Source organism: Brachycentrus maculatus, unplaced genomic scaffold (assembly GCF_059751285.1).
Source record: "Brachycentrus maculatus isolate JH-2025_06_01 unplaced genomic scaffold, ASM5975128v1 h1tg000267l, whole genome shotgun sequence".
Taxonomy (NCBI): Eukaryota; Metazoa; Arthropoda; class Insecta; order Trichoptera; family Brachycentridae; genus Brachycentrus; species Brachycentrus maculatus.
The window spans coordinates 374,610-393,389 of NW_028281018.1; the positions used below are offsets into that span (position 1 = coordinate 374,610).

At 34.4% G+C, this 18,780-nt stretch overlaps 1 protein-coding gene across 1 annotated transcript in view; it reads right to left on the reverse strand.

The window, feature by feature from the left end:
- Window positions 1-488: 488 nt before the first annotated feature.
- wb (wing blister) overlaps window positions 489-18,780 on the reverse strand; it is a 179,989-nt gene continuing 161,697 nt past the window's right edge. Inside the window, exons 14-39 of the mRNA XM_088266381.1 lie at window positions 17,541-17,677; window positions 16,860-17,087; window positions 15,890-16,120; window positions 15,219-15,536; window positions 14,747-14,943; window positions 14,316-14,574; window positions 13,762-13,933; window positions 12,830-13,063; window positions 11,852-12,363; window positions 11,205-11,680; window positions 10,860-11,122; window positions 9,923-10,219; window positions 9,679-9,845; window positions 9,120-9,433; window positions 8,349-8,630; window positions 7,637-7,811; window positions 7,384-7,546; window positions 6,511-6,767; window positions 5,827-6,088; window positions 4,511-4,847; window positions 4,263-4,416; window positions 4,012-4,173; window positions 3,659-3,940; window positions 2,444-2,746; window positions 1,886-2,138; window positions 489-1,338 (exon numbers count right to left, since the gene is read on the reverse strand). Coding sequence (XP_088122507.1) covers window positions 1,196-1,338; window positions 1,886-2,138; window positions 2,444-2,746; window positions 3,659-3,940; window positions 4,012-4,173; window positions 4,263-4,416; window positions 4,511-4,847; window positions 5,827-6,088; window positions 6,511-6,767; window positions 7,384-7,546; window positions 7,637-7,811; window positions 8,349-8,630; window positions 9,120-9,433; window positions 9,679-9,845; window positions 9,923-10,219; window positions 10,860-11,122; window positions 11,205-11,680; window positions 11,852-12,363; window positions 12,830-13,063; window positions 13,762-13,933; window positions 14,316-14,574; window positions 14,747-14,943; window positions 15,219-15,536; window positions 15,890-16,120; window positions 16,860-17,087; window positions 17,541-17,677 — 6,578 coding nt within the window. The 3' untranslated portion in view covers window positions 489-1,195. The remainder of the gene's footprint in view (window positions 1,339-1,885; window positions 2,139-2,443; window positions 2,747-3,658; window positions 3,941-4,011; window positions 4,174-4,262; window positions 4,417-4,510; window positions 4,848-5,826; window positions 6,089-6,510; window positions 6,768-7,383; window positions 7,547-7,636; window positions 7,812-8,348; window positions 8,631-9,119; window positions 9,434-9,678; window positions 9,846-9,922; window positions 10,220-10,859; window positions 11,123-11,204; window positions 11,681-11,851; window positions 12,364-12,829; window positions 13,064-13,761; window positions 13,934-14,315; window positions 14,575-14,746; window positions 14,944-15,218; window positions 15,537-15,889; window positions 16,121-16,859; window positions 17,088-17,540; window positions 17,678-18,780) is intronic.

Below are 18,780 nucleotides of genomic sequence, written 5' to 3' on the forward strand. Positions count from 1 at the left end.
TATGGCAGTGCTAATATTTTTGGAGTGAAAAATGCTTCTCAACGTTTTAAATGCATGTTACAACATATATTTAAACATAAAAGTATAAATAGTGTAATATTTACAAATCATTTCATTCATCAACTGGCGCACAAATGAAAGTTAATAGCCTACAAAAAAAGAAACTTCAAACTGTAATAAAACTTAATATTTGTTCAATTTTGAAATAACAACCAACATTTTTTTGTTATATCAGCCCTTTCATTGGAAATATCATTTTGTTTTACAAAATCATAAAATAAATAAACACATGATCTGGAAAAAGCTCTTACATGTTGAAGTGAACCTATCATTAGAAAAGAACTTAGTTTACTGACTTTAATCCTTTTGAGAATTAGACCTAGAATCATGCTTTTCACTTTTATGGCTCTTTTTGTTTTGTATTTTATTGAAATTAAAATCACATCAATTGATGACAATATCCGTGAAAAACATCAAATTGCTGACATTTTCAAGTAAGCATAATATGTATTCTTTAATTTTTATTTTTGTAGCAACATAATAAAATCTTTCATGGATAAAAACCCTTTAAAATATTTTTCAGAGACACTATTATATGTCAATCATTGTTCCAGGATATACGCTACAAACTTTAATACATACTTTACCAATGTCAATTTATCAATTTGTTGTTAGTATTTTGGTATTTTTTTAAACATTAGAATAAAAATTGACATGCAAATTTGCAATGCAAAGTATTGAATACCTGTACAAACAATAACTGAGAATTGGTAGTTGTTTCAAAATTGGAATTGCACATTATGATTACACTTTAACGATCATTCAATTCCAAACAGTTTCATCTCTCTACACTTAAAAAAAAGTTCACATACAAAAATTTGATTGACGAAAGTAACCGCTTCGTGGTTCTCATGTTAGCAAAAAAAATAGTATCTTTAATACATTTTTATATTTTACAAAGACAAAAGTACATTTGTTCAAAAATGTACTTATATGGAGGTATATTACTGTAATATTTCCATAGCTCGAAATATGGAGTTATCGAACACAATAAGGCATTTAAAGGCACATAATCTTTTCCACGAAATGAAGAAGTAAATTTTCCACTGAATAAAGCGTCTTAGCACTAATTATCGTCAAGTGAAGACAAGATTCACAGGATTTGTACTTTGTTATTCGGACTGCACTTGCATATTCACTGTATTGGACATGAGCTGAGTAGCAAGTTGTGAAGGTAGTCCATGTCGGTCCAGTCCTTGCGGTGCCCACGGATCGATACGTTCCTGATGCATCCCTTGAAGTTTTCTTTGGTGGTAAGTGTTCCCGTGGGAGCTCCATCTAGAATATGGAATGAAAAAAGATGTAACACATAAACAAGTGTTTGTCCGCACACCTCTGTAGTATAGTGGTTGCCGCGTTTGGCTAGTGTGATGGAGGTTCCGAGTTCGATTCCCATGAGGGTAAAATGAAAGCATAGGATTGATCGGTTTGGCTTTATGTAATCAACAATCAAGATAACACTGTTTTGATAGATTGCAGTTCCCTATGCTCTGTTGGGCTGGGATAAGTGTTGGAAGAAATAAGTTTTTTTTAAAATACTTTTTACATATTTTTAATGAAAATGAAAATAAGTACAAAAAGTGACATTGGTTGAGTGATTTATCTTGTTCAATAGATTCTTCACCTGGTAAAACAGAATATTAATGTATTTGTTTTTATTTTTCTCTTTCATTTTTAACTTTTTTGCGTTTTCTGTTAACCCTAGTTAGCCAACCCTTATTCCTATGTGCATGTTTATTCAACTGACTTTATTTTTGTTACTAACTAAAAGATAGAAATGTACATCAGCCACATTTGTATAAAATAAATTAAAAGTTTTACACACCTGGCAACCCCCCTATGTAGAGAGGACTCTGTTGCAATGGCTGGTTGAGGCTTGGCGGAGTAGTGAATGTGTAACCGGGTGCCGTACCGACATCAGTTTCTTCAGGCAACTGATCTACTCTCACTGTCAACTCATCAGCAGAAAACAGGGCCGATATGTTGTGCCATGTGTTGTCACATAGCCCAAACGGAGTCGGTAAACTGGTTTCTACAGTAAAGTGTCTGCCAGATATCGTCAGAACAGATAATACCACCTGAAAAACATTAAAATTCATGTTAAACAAAAATAAAAAATTAAGTTTTGCCAAATCCTGTTTAAATATTAGATTCAAATCAAAATGATAAAAAGATCTTAATTATTTTATGGAAAAAACAGTTTAAAAGATAAATAAAATGGAGAAAACATTTTGATTGATTCCTCTAACAATAAGCCACAAATGAACACATGAGTTTATTTATGTATGTATTTCTTATGGCAATATATCTTTAGTTCCTATGAGAAAATACAAATTTAAAATAAAATAAAAGGAAAGCTTTTACTTTTTTAATATGATCTCACCTTAGCATTGTTAAGCTCCAAAGATAGTGCTGGAGAATTAACATTATTTGTGTGCGCAATACTGAGGAGGACACCGTTCATCTCCACAGTTCTGAATTCCAACTGCAATTCGAGGTGAGAGCCAATAACAAATTGTCTTTTGTAAATAGCGTATGCATCTCCAGGGAAATAGGAACCTCGTTCGATTGTAGGGAAACATTGTCCGACATTTTGGTGTAATGCGGCATCTTTCACCAGGTCCTCTGCTTTACCATTTACTGATAATCTTCTGATGCATCCCTTGAAACCTTCCATTTTCAGCATCTAAAATAAATTTTATAACTAATTTAGAAATAGGGAAGAGATAAAGATATAACTGGCACGCACATGTTTAAAAATGGACGATGAATGACTTGCATAATCATAATGCATCTCAAACCCTCTAGCCGCCTTCCCAAATGATCTTTGATTCAAAATAATTGGTTAAAAAGTTATTACACACCTATTAAAGACTTATTATACACTTTAGTCCCTCTTTAGTTACTCTTCCTAATCCAAAGGTCCTTGACTTCCTTTTGGCAAACACTCTTAGTGTTTGGTAGTCTTCGGTCCAACTACTAACGTATGTGATGAATATTTTGTGTAAGTGTATGAATTGTGCTAAAGCAGTGGTATATGAAGTTGTTCTCAAGCTGGTATAGTGATTGTTCAGACAAAGAGACAGGTAAGTCTTGAAACCGGTAGACTAGAATCTCGCTGACTGATGTTGCCATTGCAGGTCCCACGGCGTGGAACAACTTACCCCGAATCTGAGATCTATTCAAAATTCTGCTGAGGTTTTATCTAAATTTAAGGCCCACCTTACCGGATCTCTTATCTAAGTTAATAAACCAGATTGAATCTAAATTTTCACATTCACATGCATTGCGTAACTATGTGTAAATATCTGATTGGATGAATATAAAACTGCTAAAACCTTATATTATAAAACTGCTAATACTTAAATTTTAAAGCATCCTTAAAGTGATCATTCATGAAATTGGCACTGAATAAAATTGGCCATATTTATTATTTTAATTACTATATACTTTTGAAACATGATTTACATTTTTTTGACATGTTGACTGCAAAAAAAGATACATACTTCAAATCTTTACATACCAAGACGAAACTGATATTTAAGCAACAAATATTCATATTGCCTTATAATCCATATGGATGAAACATTTCACTTACATGATCTGGAATATTCAGCGAAACAGATTTATCTGGTAATCCGCCAACATAAAGCACATTACTCAGGAACAAGGCTTTAGGCATTCTTGCCAATGCACTTCTTGGCCCAACTGTTATGGTAAGTCTTCTCTGTGTGGAGCGCACCACTACATGATGCCATGTACCGTCATTACTAACCAACGGTATTGATAGTTCCATTTTCCGCCTGCCTTTCATTGTCAGTGTCACTTTGCCATCTTTCAAATAAACCGCTATCAAATGACGCTGCCTTTCTTTGGTGCCCTAAGAAAAAATAACTTTAGTAGTTTGGAGACTTATATTTATCTTTTTAAAATAAAAGTAATTGCACTTACGGGTGTGAGAAACAGGAGTCCATTCGGATAAAAAGTCCTAAAGTCAAATTCTAAAAGAAAATCTTGATGCCATATGTTTCTTCTAGTAAGATGTACTTGTGCGTAGCTATTAGACACATCACCAAACTTAACTGCACCAGGTTCCAATGTATATGTATACACCTAAAACAAATTTGAAAATGCATATTTGTATATAAAAGTAATGAAAAATATTTATGGTAAACATGAAGAGCTTTTTAAAAATTGCATACCTTGTGACATCCTTTTGATGTTCTATTGACATCGGACTCTGACTGTTGAGTATTAAGTAAATTGGCTCCAACTTCATATATTTCTCCCATTGGAGGCCCGAGTCGGCCAACTAGAGCATGATTCATAGATACCATATCTTGAATGGAAATGACACTAAAATAAAAACAAGGTAATAAACAAGGTTAATAATATAATTTATCAATTATTGCAATATGTGATTGATGAGTTAAGGTAATGGCCAACTTACGTTCCGTCAAATACAATGTCTTTGATGGCACCTCGGAGAGATATCGTGGATGCAATGTGTTGGTCAGTGACATCGGTTTCATTGAGGTGTTCAGGTACTCCACCAATGAAAAGACCCCCACTCGCATTGCCATCTACAGATTGAGGGATGGCATGAACTACCACCGATCCCGGAGGTAAAGTTCCTGTGGCTTGAGCTTCATCATCAATGAACAACTCAATCCTGCGATTCTTTTTCACAACACTTAATGCATGGAACTGGCCGTCATTTAAAGCGGTGCCATTTGAAACTAATTTAAGGTCTCCTTTACCGGCATTCATCAGGAGGTGCACATGACCTGAAACCAAATATTTCATTAAATTAAAAATATTTTCATTATGTACAACTAAACTTTAGTTAGGTACTACTATAGTGCTTACTAATAGTAACACTAATACAATAGGTAGGCAGCTGCTCACAGAGACCTCTATTTAGAATCTATATACGTCTAGATACTAGATACCTCTGTTTTTTTCTGGTCTCCTATCCTTTCTACCAATTGTAAGTTTTATAAATAGTTTGTGTTAAGATTGTCTTTTCACTGCAAGGAAAGCTTAATTTAAGCTTTGTGACATGTGTGAAAAACTTCTGTATAAAATATATCAATCCCTTGAGAGATAATCCTGCTAATAGCAATAGTTAACTGTCACATCACATGGTAGCTTACTTAAAGGCACCATAAGTTTTTATTCATTATCTTGATTTATTAGCATTTGGTAATGCAGCAATTATTTATTCATAAAACAAATGTCTAGTGTTAGTTGTGTTTTCAATCAACCTTTAAAGCTTCTATTTCGGTCTAGCTCAGTATTATATTAGTTATACATACTCTTAACAGAAATGAGTTAATAACATCTTTCTTTCTAACCCTTAAGGCGGAGACTGACCGGAGCATTTCGTCGTAACGTAACACGTTACGATGCGAGCATTCAGGCAGTCAGTACAGCGAGCCGAGCGCTCCATCCATAGTTTCGGATGCTCGGTGATGCTCGCCGCGAGCGATGTTACGACGAAATGCTCCGGTCAGTCTCCACCTTTACAATTCTTATATGAAACTGATGTCGGAATTGCAATGGCATAGTTTTGTTGTGAATTATGTACATTCTGTGTTCTAAAAACCTAAGCCACTATGGTTTTAATGCAACATAATTTTAGTAGCATTTAGCCAAAAGTTTCAACATTGAATATGGAACTATTCTAAGCTGGTATTATTTTGATATTTTGTATTTAATTGAGAGATTAAAAATGAGAATTAAAAAAAAAGCACACACACTCACCATCAACAAGAGAGAAGGAATAAAACCCATCATTTATGTGTGGGTTTTCTTCCATGCTGAATATGTCTGATTCCGTTGTGTATGAGTAGTCGGAAATTACTTCATTAGTTTTGGAAATGTGATAGTGTTTGGGGGCAGAGAGAAGGAGGAAAGCGTTCGGCTGCAGTGTGCGGAACATGAATCCCAGGTGACTCTTCCTGCGAAGGGTGTGGCCACTTAACTCCAGGAATCCATCTCCATAGAATCCTACTGACGTGAGAGGCTGAAAGAGAAGACAAATATATTTTCCGTTGAAAAGATATTGGTTTGAATGAAATGGAAGACATTGATTATTTTTAAACATGCTCCACCTTAAGCATTTGATGATGAAACTCAACAAGTAGTGCTGTAACTTATATTGTGATTTAAATTAGATATTAATAATATTGATTGGTATTATAACTGGGGGACTGATGAAAAAATACAAGCATAATTTTTTTGTTTTTGGATTTGCGCTTTTAGGAAATTTTAGTAGTTTTAGTTTATATTATCATACAATATAATTAGGAATCCTCTGGAATACTGCTTTCCTCAATACAAAATCAAGGATTCCGATCGATGGACTGCTTTTTATCTATTGTCCAAAGGCATTTTTTTAATATTCAAATATATTAACTGTCATAAAAATCCTTTTGAATAACATACCTTATCTTCACATGAATTGTCTACTCCGTAATGCACAGTGGTATCCAGAGGGTTATAACCATCTTGATCTATCGTGAGGTCTCCCAGACAGCCCAGGAAGGGCGGGGGGAGAGAGCGCACTATGGAGGGGGGTCTCCACAGGGGCGGAGTCCCACCCAGGAGGTACTCGCTGTTGGTCAGATCAGGGATGGAGGCAGAATGGATCACAGGCGGGTTTGGTGAACCCAGCTGCTCATACCCGTCAACCTTGAGGCTTCCTGGTGGAATCAAACATAAAACGATTTTACAAGTCAGAAATTGCAGAAAGGTAAAGAAAAAATAAATTGAGTCAGGTAGAAATAATAAGGTAGACTTAAAATTTTAATGGCTGTCTCTATATTATGTAGTGGTAAGTACGTTTGAAAACCACACTGGAGATTCCTAGCTCAATTCCATGGGAAAAATTAAAATAATATAAAAGATTTTTCATTATGATATTCATTTTACATTACCCTGAACTGCTACCTGGAGCACAGGGCTAAATACCTTGCCTTCATATAATTAACAATAAGTTTAACATTACATTGATTTGATTCAGCGCCCTATCCACCATCGGGTGTGGATAAGGGTCAGAAGATAATTTGAATGTTGTAGGATTTCAATAATACATGGCTTTAGGTATATACTACAAATTATCAATGGTAACTAGTTGGAATAATTCAATTAAAAAATTTCTATACTGATAATTTTTTCAATTAATACTAGAACACAAGGTATTTTTAAATCGCTTTGTTTCAAGTATGCGCTATGTGAGTGCTGCGTTCATTTCAAGTCTGACAACCCCATGTATGTATAAAGGTACATAATAATACAAGGGTTTAATAAATGACATACCTTTTTCAATTTTCCTTTTTATAAATACTCTTGCTGCTTGCACTTGCACAAATTTACCCGTGTTATATTTCTCGGTGGTGTTAATTTCCAAACGTGAATCCCCTGAATAATCTATCCTGAACACCACACGGCCCTCTCTCAGTGTGAGAGAGATTGATCTATTCTGTAAATAAAAATGTCATTTTTTTTATAGAACACATTTTTTTTATAGAAGGCATTTGATTTTCAGAATTTGAACATTTATTTAACTTACATTAACCGAATCTACAGCCAAAAACAGTAAAGCATTTTCATCAAATGTCCTGAAGGTGAGAAGGATGCTGAATTGATTTTTATTAAATGGTCGTACATCCGATCTCTTCAACACAGAGTAACCAGCTCCATTCCAATAATACATATTTTGCTCCGAAATCTTGATTTCTTCAACTCTGAAAGGTACAATTGTAATTAAAAATATGGACGATAATTTCTCTCATAAACTTAATTTATTAAAAAATTAAGTTTTTATTTTATTATCTATTAATACATATTAATAAAAATATAATTGTGTGTTCCAAATTTAAAATCTAGTTAATCATCGATTGCTTTGAAATTTTGACACAATGTTGTATTTGCGTATACACATTACAGGTAAAACATGATTTTTTAAAACAGTTTTTATTGGCCGCAATGGTGACGCCATCTGTTGAAAGTAACAGCAACACACTCAATGCTAAACATTGCTAATTTTGGACAGCTTGCTTCTTGACAGGTACTATTACTAAGCAATTTCAATGTTTTGGATATTATTGTTTCATAGATTTTTAATATTTTCATTGCTTCATAAGCATTATTATTAAATTATGCATTTTAGGAATGTGTGCTTTGTATTTTATTTTTTTTCCATTTAACTTGACTAAGTCATAGAAACACGAGGTCAGCTAGGTACAAATGAAAATAAAATCAAAATTTGTAGGAATAATTACCCTTCAATGCATCCTGTGCATGCATCCTTATTAGGCTGTGAATAGAAATTCCAGAGACCAATTTGTTTTCCATTGTAAGACAGTTGGTGAAGGCATCCGGAGAGTCCCAAATTACTCTGGACTTGAGTGCCAAGGCCTCCCACCCAAGCTAAATCTCCTGGTTTCACATCCAGAATACCCCAAGTTGGCGAACTCGTATTGGAGGCAGGAACTTGAGCTGTGAATGCTGATTCTGCAGTAGTTACTACTTTCCGAACCCAAAGCTTTCCAATGTTCCATACTCTGTAATTGAAATAATAATTTATTTTGCGACTCCGTATCTATAATGCTAAGGATGTATAATCATTTAGAAAATAATGATAAGTTATCATCGACATTTTTAATGATGGCATTGAGAAATACAAGAGCTTTATTACCAAATTGGTGAAATCGAATTGAAATAGAGTCTTGAATTTTTCAACTTAATTATGCAGCTTAGTTTTCACTTTTAATTTTTACTTGTACTTTTTTTATTTATTTAAATTTCATTTTACAACCAAATTTCTATTCTTTAAATCAGTATTTAACCTGTACTTTAACTTATTTTTTGTGTTCTCATTTAATTGATGAAAAACATTAAAACAATTTGTATTGCACTGTATTTCATTTCTTGTAATGTGTTTTCCATTGTTTGTGAATCATAAATAAATAAATAAAATTGATCTCTACATGTTTATGAGGAATGCCAGTAGTTATCATTTGAGAATTTGTTATGACCAAGACTAAAATTACCTGTCAGCATCTATTCTATACCAGCTGTTGTCTGATCCCGGATCACTGTACGTTTCAAGAATTTCGGGATGAGTTATGTAAGCCGTGTTGCCTCCGACATTCCACGAAAATCTAATCTTTCTATTTATCAGTTCCAGTTTGATAAAGTCACCATTAATTGTGCTCGGTAAATGGAAAATAATGGAATCTTGAGAATTATCCGGACTGAGCGAAATAGATGCAGAAAGATGCGTTGTTGTAGTTGGAGCCAAATTTGTCAATTTGTATGAGCGGAGACAACCTTGGTCAAAAGATGACTTGAGTGATACTTGTATCTGTAAAAATAAAGACACTTAAAAAATGTTCTAAATTCATGTAACAAATTTTCTGCCACTTCATCTGATTTTTAAAATTATAGTAGGTAACTTTAAAAATAAAGAACAAATTCACTTACAGGTAGATTTAAACTTATAAAGTTAAAGCCTTAGTAGGGCCTTGATAAGCAGTGTTACATAACCCATAGCTAGATTTCAGAGTCGCTTGGGCGCTAGGTAATTTAAAAACAAATGCAGTTACTTACGCCCTCAGCCGCATGCTTAGCTCTCTGTATTTGATCTCTTAGACGCTGCAATTTTTCAGACAGAGTAGAATTTGATTTCTTTACTTCCACTTCACGAAGGTGCAAGGCATCTGTTAGACTTAAGGCTAATTCACTAGCTCTCCGAATATTTCCTCTGAGTAAAGAAACTGAAGCAAAGAATACAAATGATTAGCTTCCTAAACATTCCGGTATTATTTCCATAAGATGATGGAAGTTAACAAACCTTTTTCTTCCGCTCCACCAATTTTATCATCTCCGTTACTTAGCAGATCTTGTAGTTTCATTCTTAACTTGTACAAAGTGTCTTTGTGAATACTATCAGCTTCCTTATAAAGAGCTCGCATGTTTTCGTAGACTCTGTCAGATTTATTATTAGCAACTGCCAAATGACCGTCAATACTTATTTTACTCAGATTACTGCTGAGAATATACAAGTCTTTATCTTTCCACGCTATACCTCTTATTGCTACTCTGATCCTCTCAACCTTTTGCCTTGATTTCTCTAATTCGGCAGACATTTCTGGAATGAAAAGAAAGAATGCATAAAAATAATACCTTGTTTTTACTTATTTTAAAGATATTGCATATTTAAAGATACCTATTTATCCCTAATTAGTAATTTGAACGATTTATTTTGGGATAGTGCAACAAAGGTTAACAACAAGTAACAAAAAGTATGTTTTTTTTAAAGTAAAAGGTGTTTATGTATAAAGAAAGAGTAAGGTAAAAAGTACAGTTAGAAAAAAAAGAGAAGGGTTTATAATAAAATTTAAAACAAAGTAACCAATAACGGTGAAAAGGAAAGTAAGAAATAACATCAAATATAATATAAAATTTAGGTAACTGCAGCACAGCAAATATGACAAATATTAAGGTAAAAAAGAGTCATTTAAAAGATAAACTTACTTTTAAACACAGTAAATGTAAATACAACAAAGTCAGAATTTAAAAGTATAAAATAAACAAAATTTAACAGGGTAATAGATAAGATTTGAACCATGAAAAATATATAGCAAAATACATAAAAAAACAAAGTATGGTAAGAAGTAGGTTTAATGTTTAAATTTCAGTTCATGTGTTTTGATTTTTGCAAACAAATTTCACATCAAATTATATTTATTATTTCAACCTAGAGTTTATATAACAATAAAAAATTATACCTTTTACTTTGAGGTTTTGCTGTATAGCCAACTCCAGGTGGCGTGTGGAGTTTGCTTTAGAATGTTCAGATATTTCTAGAAGAGTGTTTTTTGATGGTCCATATTGAGAATCATCACCAGCTGCCGCTTTTTTAGCTAATTCTGCTGCTTCGAGTGCTTGTAGAGATGCTTCCCTCGCAGCATTAATTCCTTGCACTATATTTTTATAAGCGGATGACGCGTTTACAGCAGAATCAGCACTTACCCGCGTTTCGGTAAAAAGGCTAGAAATTACAAAATACTCATGATATGAAGAACTTTGTGTTTGGCATATTAAAAAAAAATATATATTGTTCAGGTGCTTACTTTTTGAGTGATACTGCAATCGACGTTAGATTATTAGCATGTTTCATTGCGGGTTCTAAATACTTTTCCATATACTCAGGATTAATCCTGGCTAATATTCCTTCCTTTTCATTGGTTTGGTTTGATAAGTCTCCCAAAAGAGGTCCAAGGTTTTTTAAATTCAAAATGTCATCTTCACATTCTTGGAAAAGAACTGTGGATTCTTGATTCAAATGTTGATCTTGTAGTTTTTCAATATCGCTCAAAATCGCCTTACTTTGAACAGTTTTCTCCAGAACATTATTGTATCTGTCCTTAAATCTCTTGATGGCAAATTCTACTTCGTCGATAGTATCCCAAGCTTTTTCTTTCAACTGTATAATCTCATCAGTTTTGTTGTGCCAGACATCAAACCTATTATTGAGTTCATTTATTTTGTTTTCATGATCTTTCAGTTTGTAAACATACTCATAGATGATTGTGGATTGAACATTAGCCTAAAAAAGAAATATTTGTTTAGTAAAAAAGAAGATTTCAAAAAGGATATTATTTTTTTGTAAAATTAAATTATAATCTGAAGACGGATTTCCATAACATGGGATATCCTAACTAGGGATAAAAATACATACTTGATATTGTATCTTTATACTGATTATTAATTTACTTACTTTATCAAATATGTCATCAGCATTCTGCATAAAATCAGACAAGTTCAGCTCCTTAATCTTCTTCAGCATATGCCGCGCTTCTTTCACAGCTTTATTTATGTTGATATGTTTATCGGAACGGCTGAAGTATTCCAACTCGTTAATTTTGTTTTCTAATTTTTTACGAATGCTCATTAGATTGTCAAATAGCAAATTTGCATCTTGTCTTAGTTTGCATCCTTCGGTAGCCGTGGTGTTCCATTTCGTGCTGAGTGGAGAACTTATGCGGAGCAATTCTTCGCTCCGATGTCTCATATGCTTGAATGGGTTTTCAGGTAAGGATATAATTTTGTGAATTCCTGATATTATGCCTTTGAGTTCCATCTGCGCCTCGTAAGTTTTATTAGCGATGGCGTACAGAGCTAGCCAAGGTTTGGGTAAAGACGTATTTTTGATGTGATCTGTGTCTTTGGTTAATTCGTATGACATCAGCTCAATTGTATCCAGTAATGTCTGACTGCAGTTATCACATGCTAAAAAAAACATAATTGTTGATTTTATAGTATAAAAAAAGCTGTATAAATTAAATTATATAATATTTAGTATGTAAATAAGGTCTTGAAGTCAAAAATGAAATCTGATTTGTGTTTCTGACCAAAAAAGACTGTTTAGGAAGCTTGGGTGAGGGTAGATAAAGAGGATGGGGAAGAATGATATAAAAAATATATAACATATTACTTATACCCAGATCAACTGAAAATAAATAAACGAATATTGCTTTCTCATATATATATATTTTTCAATTGGCAGGAATCTAAGCTATGACTCTAAACTTAACAGTCAAATATCTACCCAACTATAACAAGGCACTTTTAAGAATAATAAACACAAAACCCAAATAAATACGTACAAAAAGGCTTTTTTTATACTAATCTGTAAACATTAAAAATAACATAAAATACCATTAACACCAATACCAATAACATTAAAAATACTTACGTATGCATGTGGAAGATTGTAAGAAGTGGCGGGGCGTAAGGCAAGTATCGCAGCGCATCCCGGTGACATGGGGCAGGCATGGGCACTGTCCCGAGGTGGGGTGGCAGGGCGCGGGGGAGGCGCCCCCGCCGTCCCCCACAGTGCCGCGCCGGTCACACTCGCAGCGCCGACATTTTCCGTCGTCCCCTTGCCACCACCCCACAGCGCAAGTGGAGCAGTCTGCACCGGTGTAGCCTGAAAAAATTAGTTAAAAGTGTTAGTTATCAAATCATGTACAGCTGAAGTTTATTTACCAAAATATTTAATACTTTTATAGCATAAAGAACATTAAAGACATCTTTATGTATTCAACAAACACTAATTTATATTTCACAAAGATTCATGGTGTAAAGGCAACTAGCTGTAACTCAAGTTGCGGCTGTTTGGCTTAACATGGCTCAAAGCATTCTAATAACTGGCCTCTATCATATACAATAACAGATTTTGCTCTATCTCTTTCTTTCACTGAGATATTTATTATCCAAATAGCTGCAAAATTTTATTAATTTGAAACATGTTTTGGTAAAAAGCGTCATTCTATGTTAGCTATAAACTTGTTTATCTCGAAGCAACTGTTTTTAACTTGCGGCTACTTGCCTTTGCACATTAGTAATGTCAGTTTAAAGGTGGAAACTGACCGGAGCATTGTGTCATGTTGTAGAGTACTCGGCTTGCTGTATTGACTATACGAATGCTCGCATTGTAACGTGTTACGTTACGACGAAATGACTCTGGTCAGTCCCCACCATAAGGTTTCACCCGTTTTCACACAATTAAATAAAAATAATGTATTTTTTTGAGTCTTAGTCAAAATAGTCAAACATGTTAGAGTATATCCAACAAACAAAGAGAAATAACTTATTCCTGGCACAGGAAGATCACACATGACTAACCGTCTCTACAGTGACACTGCACTCTGGTAGGGTGAACATTGCAAGCGATAGCATTATTCCGGGCAACATGCGGGCACGGGCATGCCTGGCAACCATCGTTGTCTGTTGGTTGTCCATAGTAGCCCTCTCCACAACGTTCGCATTTCTTCCCTCCTGTAAACTCTCTGCAGTTCTGAAAATATTAAAAGAGAACACATAAAATCATCAACTCGAGGTCAACTACCTAAAACTGATTAGTGAAATTTGTGTTTGATGCACATTAACAGTGATTATTTTACACACTGTGTAACATTGACAGTGATTGCTTTACACACTGTGTAACATTGATAGTGATTGCTTTACACATTGTGTAACATTGACAATGATTGCTTTACACATTGTGTGACATTGACAATGATTGCTTTACACATTGTGTGACATTGACAATGATTACTTTACGCATTGTGTGATATTGACAGTGTTTATTTTACACTTTGTATAACATTGACCATTCTTAGGTGACAACCTATGGTTAACAACTACAGTGGTTATACTACTATTTTTTTTAAACTTACCGTACAATGGCCTGTATCCTTATCACAAGTTTCAGACCTGCCGCTACACTGGCAGGGTTCCGCCTTGCCGATGAGTTGTGTGGGGAAGATTTCTGTTTTACCAATGGTTTGGTATTTTGGGATGAAAAAGCCAATGGAGGCATCTTGACATGATGTAGAATTGTACTCCCGTGGACAGGAACATAACTCTACACTGGAGGTGAGGTACGATGGGTGTCCTTGGATTGGAATTGCTGTGTCCATAATAACTTCAGATAAACTGAAATGTAATCATATGGTTGAACATGTATATATTTTAATTAAAATTAGAGGTAAACATACCTTTGAGTATCAAACTATTTAATTAATTATAAATAATTCTATGAGTTGACTAACGTCTAGTAGAATTGTAAAGATAAAAAATGGTGTGCCAAAAAAAAACTATAACTTACGTTGCTTGTATAGGACTGGAATAATGAGTTCCTCTGATGTATATAGCGTCCACATGCTGGAGAGCAATCATCATTGTAGGTCGGTTGACTTCAAGTCCGGATCCTAAATTATCTGAATTTGCTGTCAATGGATTCCGCATTCTCCAAAAGGATTCATGAAATCTTACTTCATAATCTCCATTATCATTAGGATGTTGCTAAAATACAGTGACAAGAATTTTGGCATCAGTGAATATATATGCAGTAAAAGCTCTTCCAAAATTTAATAAAAAATACTTATTTGATATGTTGCATGTAATATTTCCAAAGCAATTTTTATTGTTTACAAAATAGGTACATAATGAGATAACGATTTTTTACAATTTTTCAATGTCATCTGTTTCGCTAAATGGATGACATTATTGTTAATGACAGTTATTCAGTAAAAGGAATATAAAATTTCAGGAGTAAATTGGAACTAAAGGAGAATTACCTCGTAGTATTCCAGTACAAGTAATCCCTGGGCGTGCATCTGAACCAAAGGATATTGCCTCAAAATGGAGGTAGAAATTTTTTCGGATAATCCACGACTCTCAATTTTGAACTTTAAAAATCCTCCATATGAAGTAACTCTGTCTCCTGAGAATTTGGTGGGTAGTTCCCAGTAAAGAGGGTAAGCCAAGTCATAGTTGGTTCCGATGGTAACATTTCCAGTTGTATCCGGAATGACAGTGATTCCACTAGTAACATTTAACTCCAAATTCATATCCTCGGCATAAAGATCTATTGGTGCTTCTCCAATATTTGATATCTGTTCAAGAAAAATTTAAATGACTCATTATTAAAACACAAACAAATATTAAACAGACGGGTTTACTTACAAAATGTGTCAACACCAAGATTTCTATAAATAAACCTCCTTCTAACCCATCCAAATATCAGCAATTAATGGTACAAAGGGGTTAAGGCTTGCCTTCATATAGTTAACATTGCATCAATGCAATGTTAATTACATGTAAGTAAAGTGATCAGTTCTGTTTATTTCGATCCCTCTGAGATTCTATACTACAGAGGCAGAGAAAAATATTATAAAGAAAAAGATCTTAGTAAATACTAAACCCCTATATTAATGGTTGCTTTAGGATACCAGGAAAAAGTACTTGCCGATATAAAACTGACTGGAGAGTCATCAGGAAACTGATCGGGGCTTGCGCTTGGCCGTATATGAAGAACTCGAGGAGTGTTTAGTCTGATAAGTCCCCAAGTGAGTCCTGCCTGGGTGCAGTGTGAACTGCGCCCAAAACAGAAGCACTGCGTACATCCTGAGGGACTTTCTGCAGATAGACCAAATGTCCCATCTTTACACTGGTCACACTGATGCCCGACGACATTGAGCTGTCATAAAAAATATAAAAAGTATAAAATTATAATGCATGTAATAAGGATCATTAAAAGCAAGTCACACAACTTATCATCCTGTTAGTTTAAAAGGGTTCTATCAATGTTCTTCTAATACTTACTACACCTAAGCGGTGCAAAGCTCTCTGTAATGAATGAATGCAGTGTTAACTCGATCGTGATTATATGAAGATAGGGCAAATAGTCTTATGATTCAAGGATATAAGACAGAAAAATGTTTGATGGGTTGCAGAAGACATAAGTGAAAGAGCTCATGGAAGAGGAATAGTAGGTAATATATGAACGAAACATGTGAGTTCCAATAATGCCTAGGGCACCTGGGGTTAAGGTCATTTTCAAACACCGTATGGTGTTTGAAAATGATTTGGAATGCTTCAAAACACGTGTCACAATAGATTTTAAAAAATAGTGGTATTTACCAAGTAAAAGTTAGATTCAAATGGATAGATATTATCACTAAGTGACTACCGAATCAATTAATGAGACCTAAACAACTTCTTTATGACACTGACAAATGTCAGGAAGATGTGGAAAAGTACAAAGTGAATGATTTAGTTTGTTTAAAAACTTTTTTATGACACCAAAAAATGACAGAAAGATGTGAAAAGGTAATGGGTTATCTTTATTGAATGTGTAGCACAGAATGTGCCTTTCTTTGGGGAAGTGCAGATTGAGTTTGAATTTGTTTGTTTGTTATAATGTAAGGAATATTAACCTTGCAGGGGCATTGGCCAGCTTGATCACAGGTACATCCATCTGGTCCGCACGCTTCCTCCCTGGTTCCTGGAACGTGGCATGCACAAGGACGGCAGCGAGGGTAGCCATAGTAATTAGGAGCGCATGTCTCACAATGGGTCCCTGAATACCCCTTGTGGCACTTGCACGAACCTGATGCCACTGCACACTGAGGACTAACAGACCCCGAAGAGGAACAGTTGCAGTACTGGAAACATATGGAAATAAAATATTATAAAATAAATGACATTTAGTAACAATATTAAATTTATTTTTACAAACATCGAACATCGATTATCGAGGCGAGTAGCGCCTCCACCGAATCTTTATCGATTCGGTGGAGGCGCTACTGTTGCCAGTGGTGATGCAAAAATGTTTATGTTAAACTTCTAGATTGTATTTCTTCATGTAACATTTTTTGTCGCAGTGTAGGCCGAAATGGACACAGAACTTACTTTCTGCAACCATAATGCTGTGCTGTTGCGACCAAAAATATTTGACTAGCAGTCTTATGGTACATTAGATTAAAAAACAATAATGCTCCGCTATCGTGACCAAAAATGTTTCATGGGCAAGCTTATGTCACATTAAATTCAAAAGACAATTTTAAAAATTTGCCCATACAAAAGGTAATTTATGGTACATTAAGAAATATATATACCTTGCATCCTTTATTTGGCACTAAGCCCCATGAACCCGGTCGACAGTCCCGACATGAAGGTCCTTGGGTGAGTGGAGGACACACACAGCGACCTGTGTCAGGATCGCAGATTCGACCCACTGAGCAGTTTTCACATTCTGGAAGTTAATAACAAACATGTATTGGGTTGTTTACCAAATAAGGATATAAAATATCATACTTCATTTGTGCACTACATGGAATTTTACCGTCCGACAGTCCAGTTAGCATGATAAAACGGATGATTGGCTTGGATTGGTTTGTGCTTTTGTCCGTCTTTCTTCGGATCGGTGCACTCGATCGATGCGTGATCATGGTGCGCATGAACTCGATCACGCTAAGCTGTCGTAGTCGCTTTTATTTGAAAAAACTGGACAGCCGGACGGTAGAATTCCGTATAGTGAACAAGCGCCCTTAGTTGCCAGACTGCGGAATAAATTACCGATCTATATAGAAGTACTTCCAAGTATGGAATATTTTTTTTTAATGTTTACTTTAAATTGATAATGGAAAGTAAGACATAGGGAGCAGGATCAGGCAAGGATTAAGGGAAGGAGAGGTAGATAACGGAGTTTGGGTATTATATAGTATAAATTGCTGTAAATATGGTGTAAATGAAACATTAATTTGTGGTTAATGTATGATGGTTTGGTTTGGCACTAACTTTGTGGAACAACATGATGATTTAAATATAAAAATAAAACATTTGAACAAGACCGGTTTATTGAGTTAATTAATGTAAAGACAGCTATTTTCCATAACAATTGGTTCAGTTTGTATTTTCTCCTGTTGATGAGAACATATGCATGTAGTTATTGAAACTAGTCACATTTATTTAAAGAAGTGGTTTTATACAAGTGATTTATTTGAATGTAAATTTGATGTATGTGAAGTAAATATATGTGTTGTAAGCGTAACGTTAAGGCTGAGATCACGAGCGTTCAAATAACAATGCGCTTGGCCGCGCTGAGGGCTGGACGCCTTTTGGCGCCCAATTTGTTTTAAAATATATTTTGGAATTTTACATCTTTAAGAATTTATATTGAATATTTTTTATACATATATATTTTTTAACTCCCTACGTTTTTTTTGGAATATATAAGAGTTATTGAAATGTAAGAAGTTTAAAAAACAATGATAAAAATATTTTTTCAATACATATAATATTATATTTTTTTTTTATCCAGTACATATTCTACAATATATATGTATATATATAAAA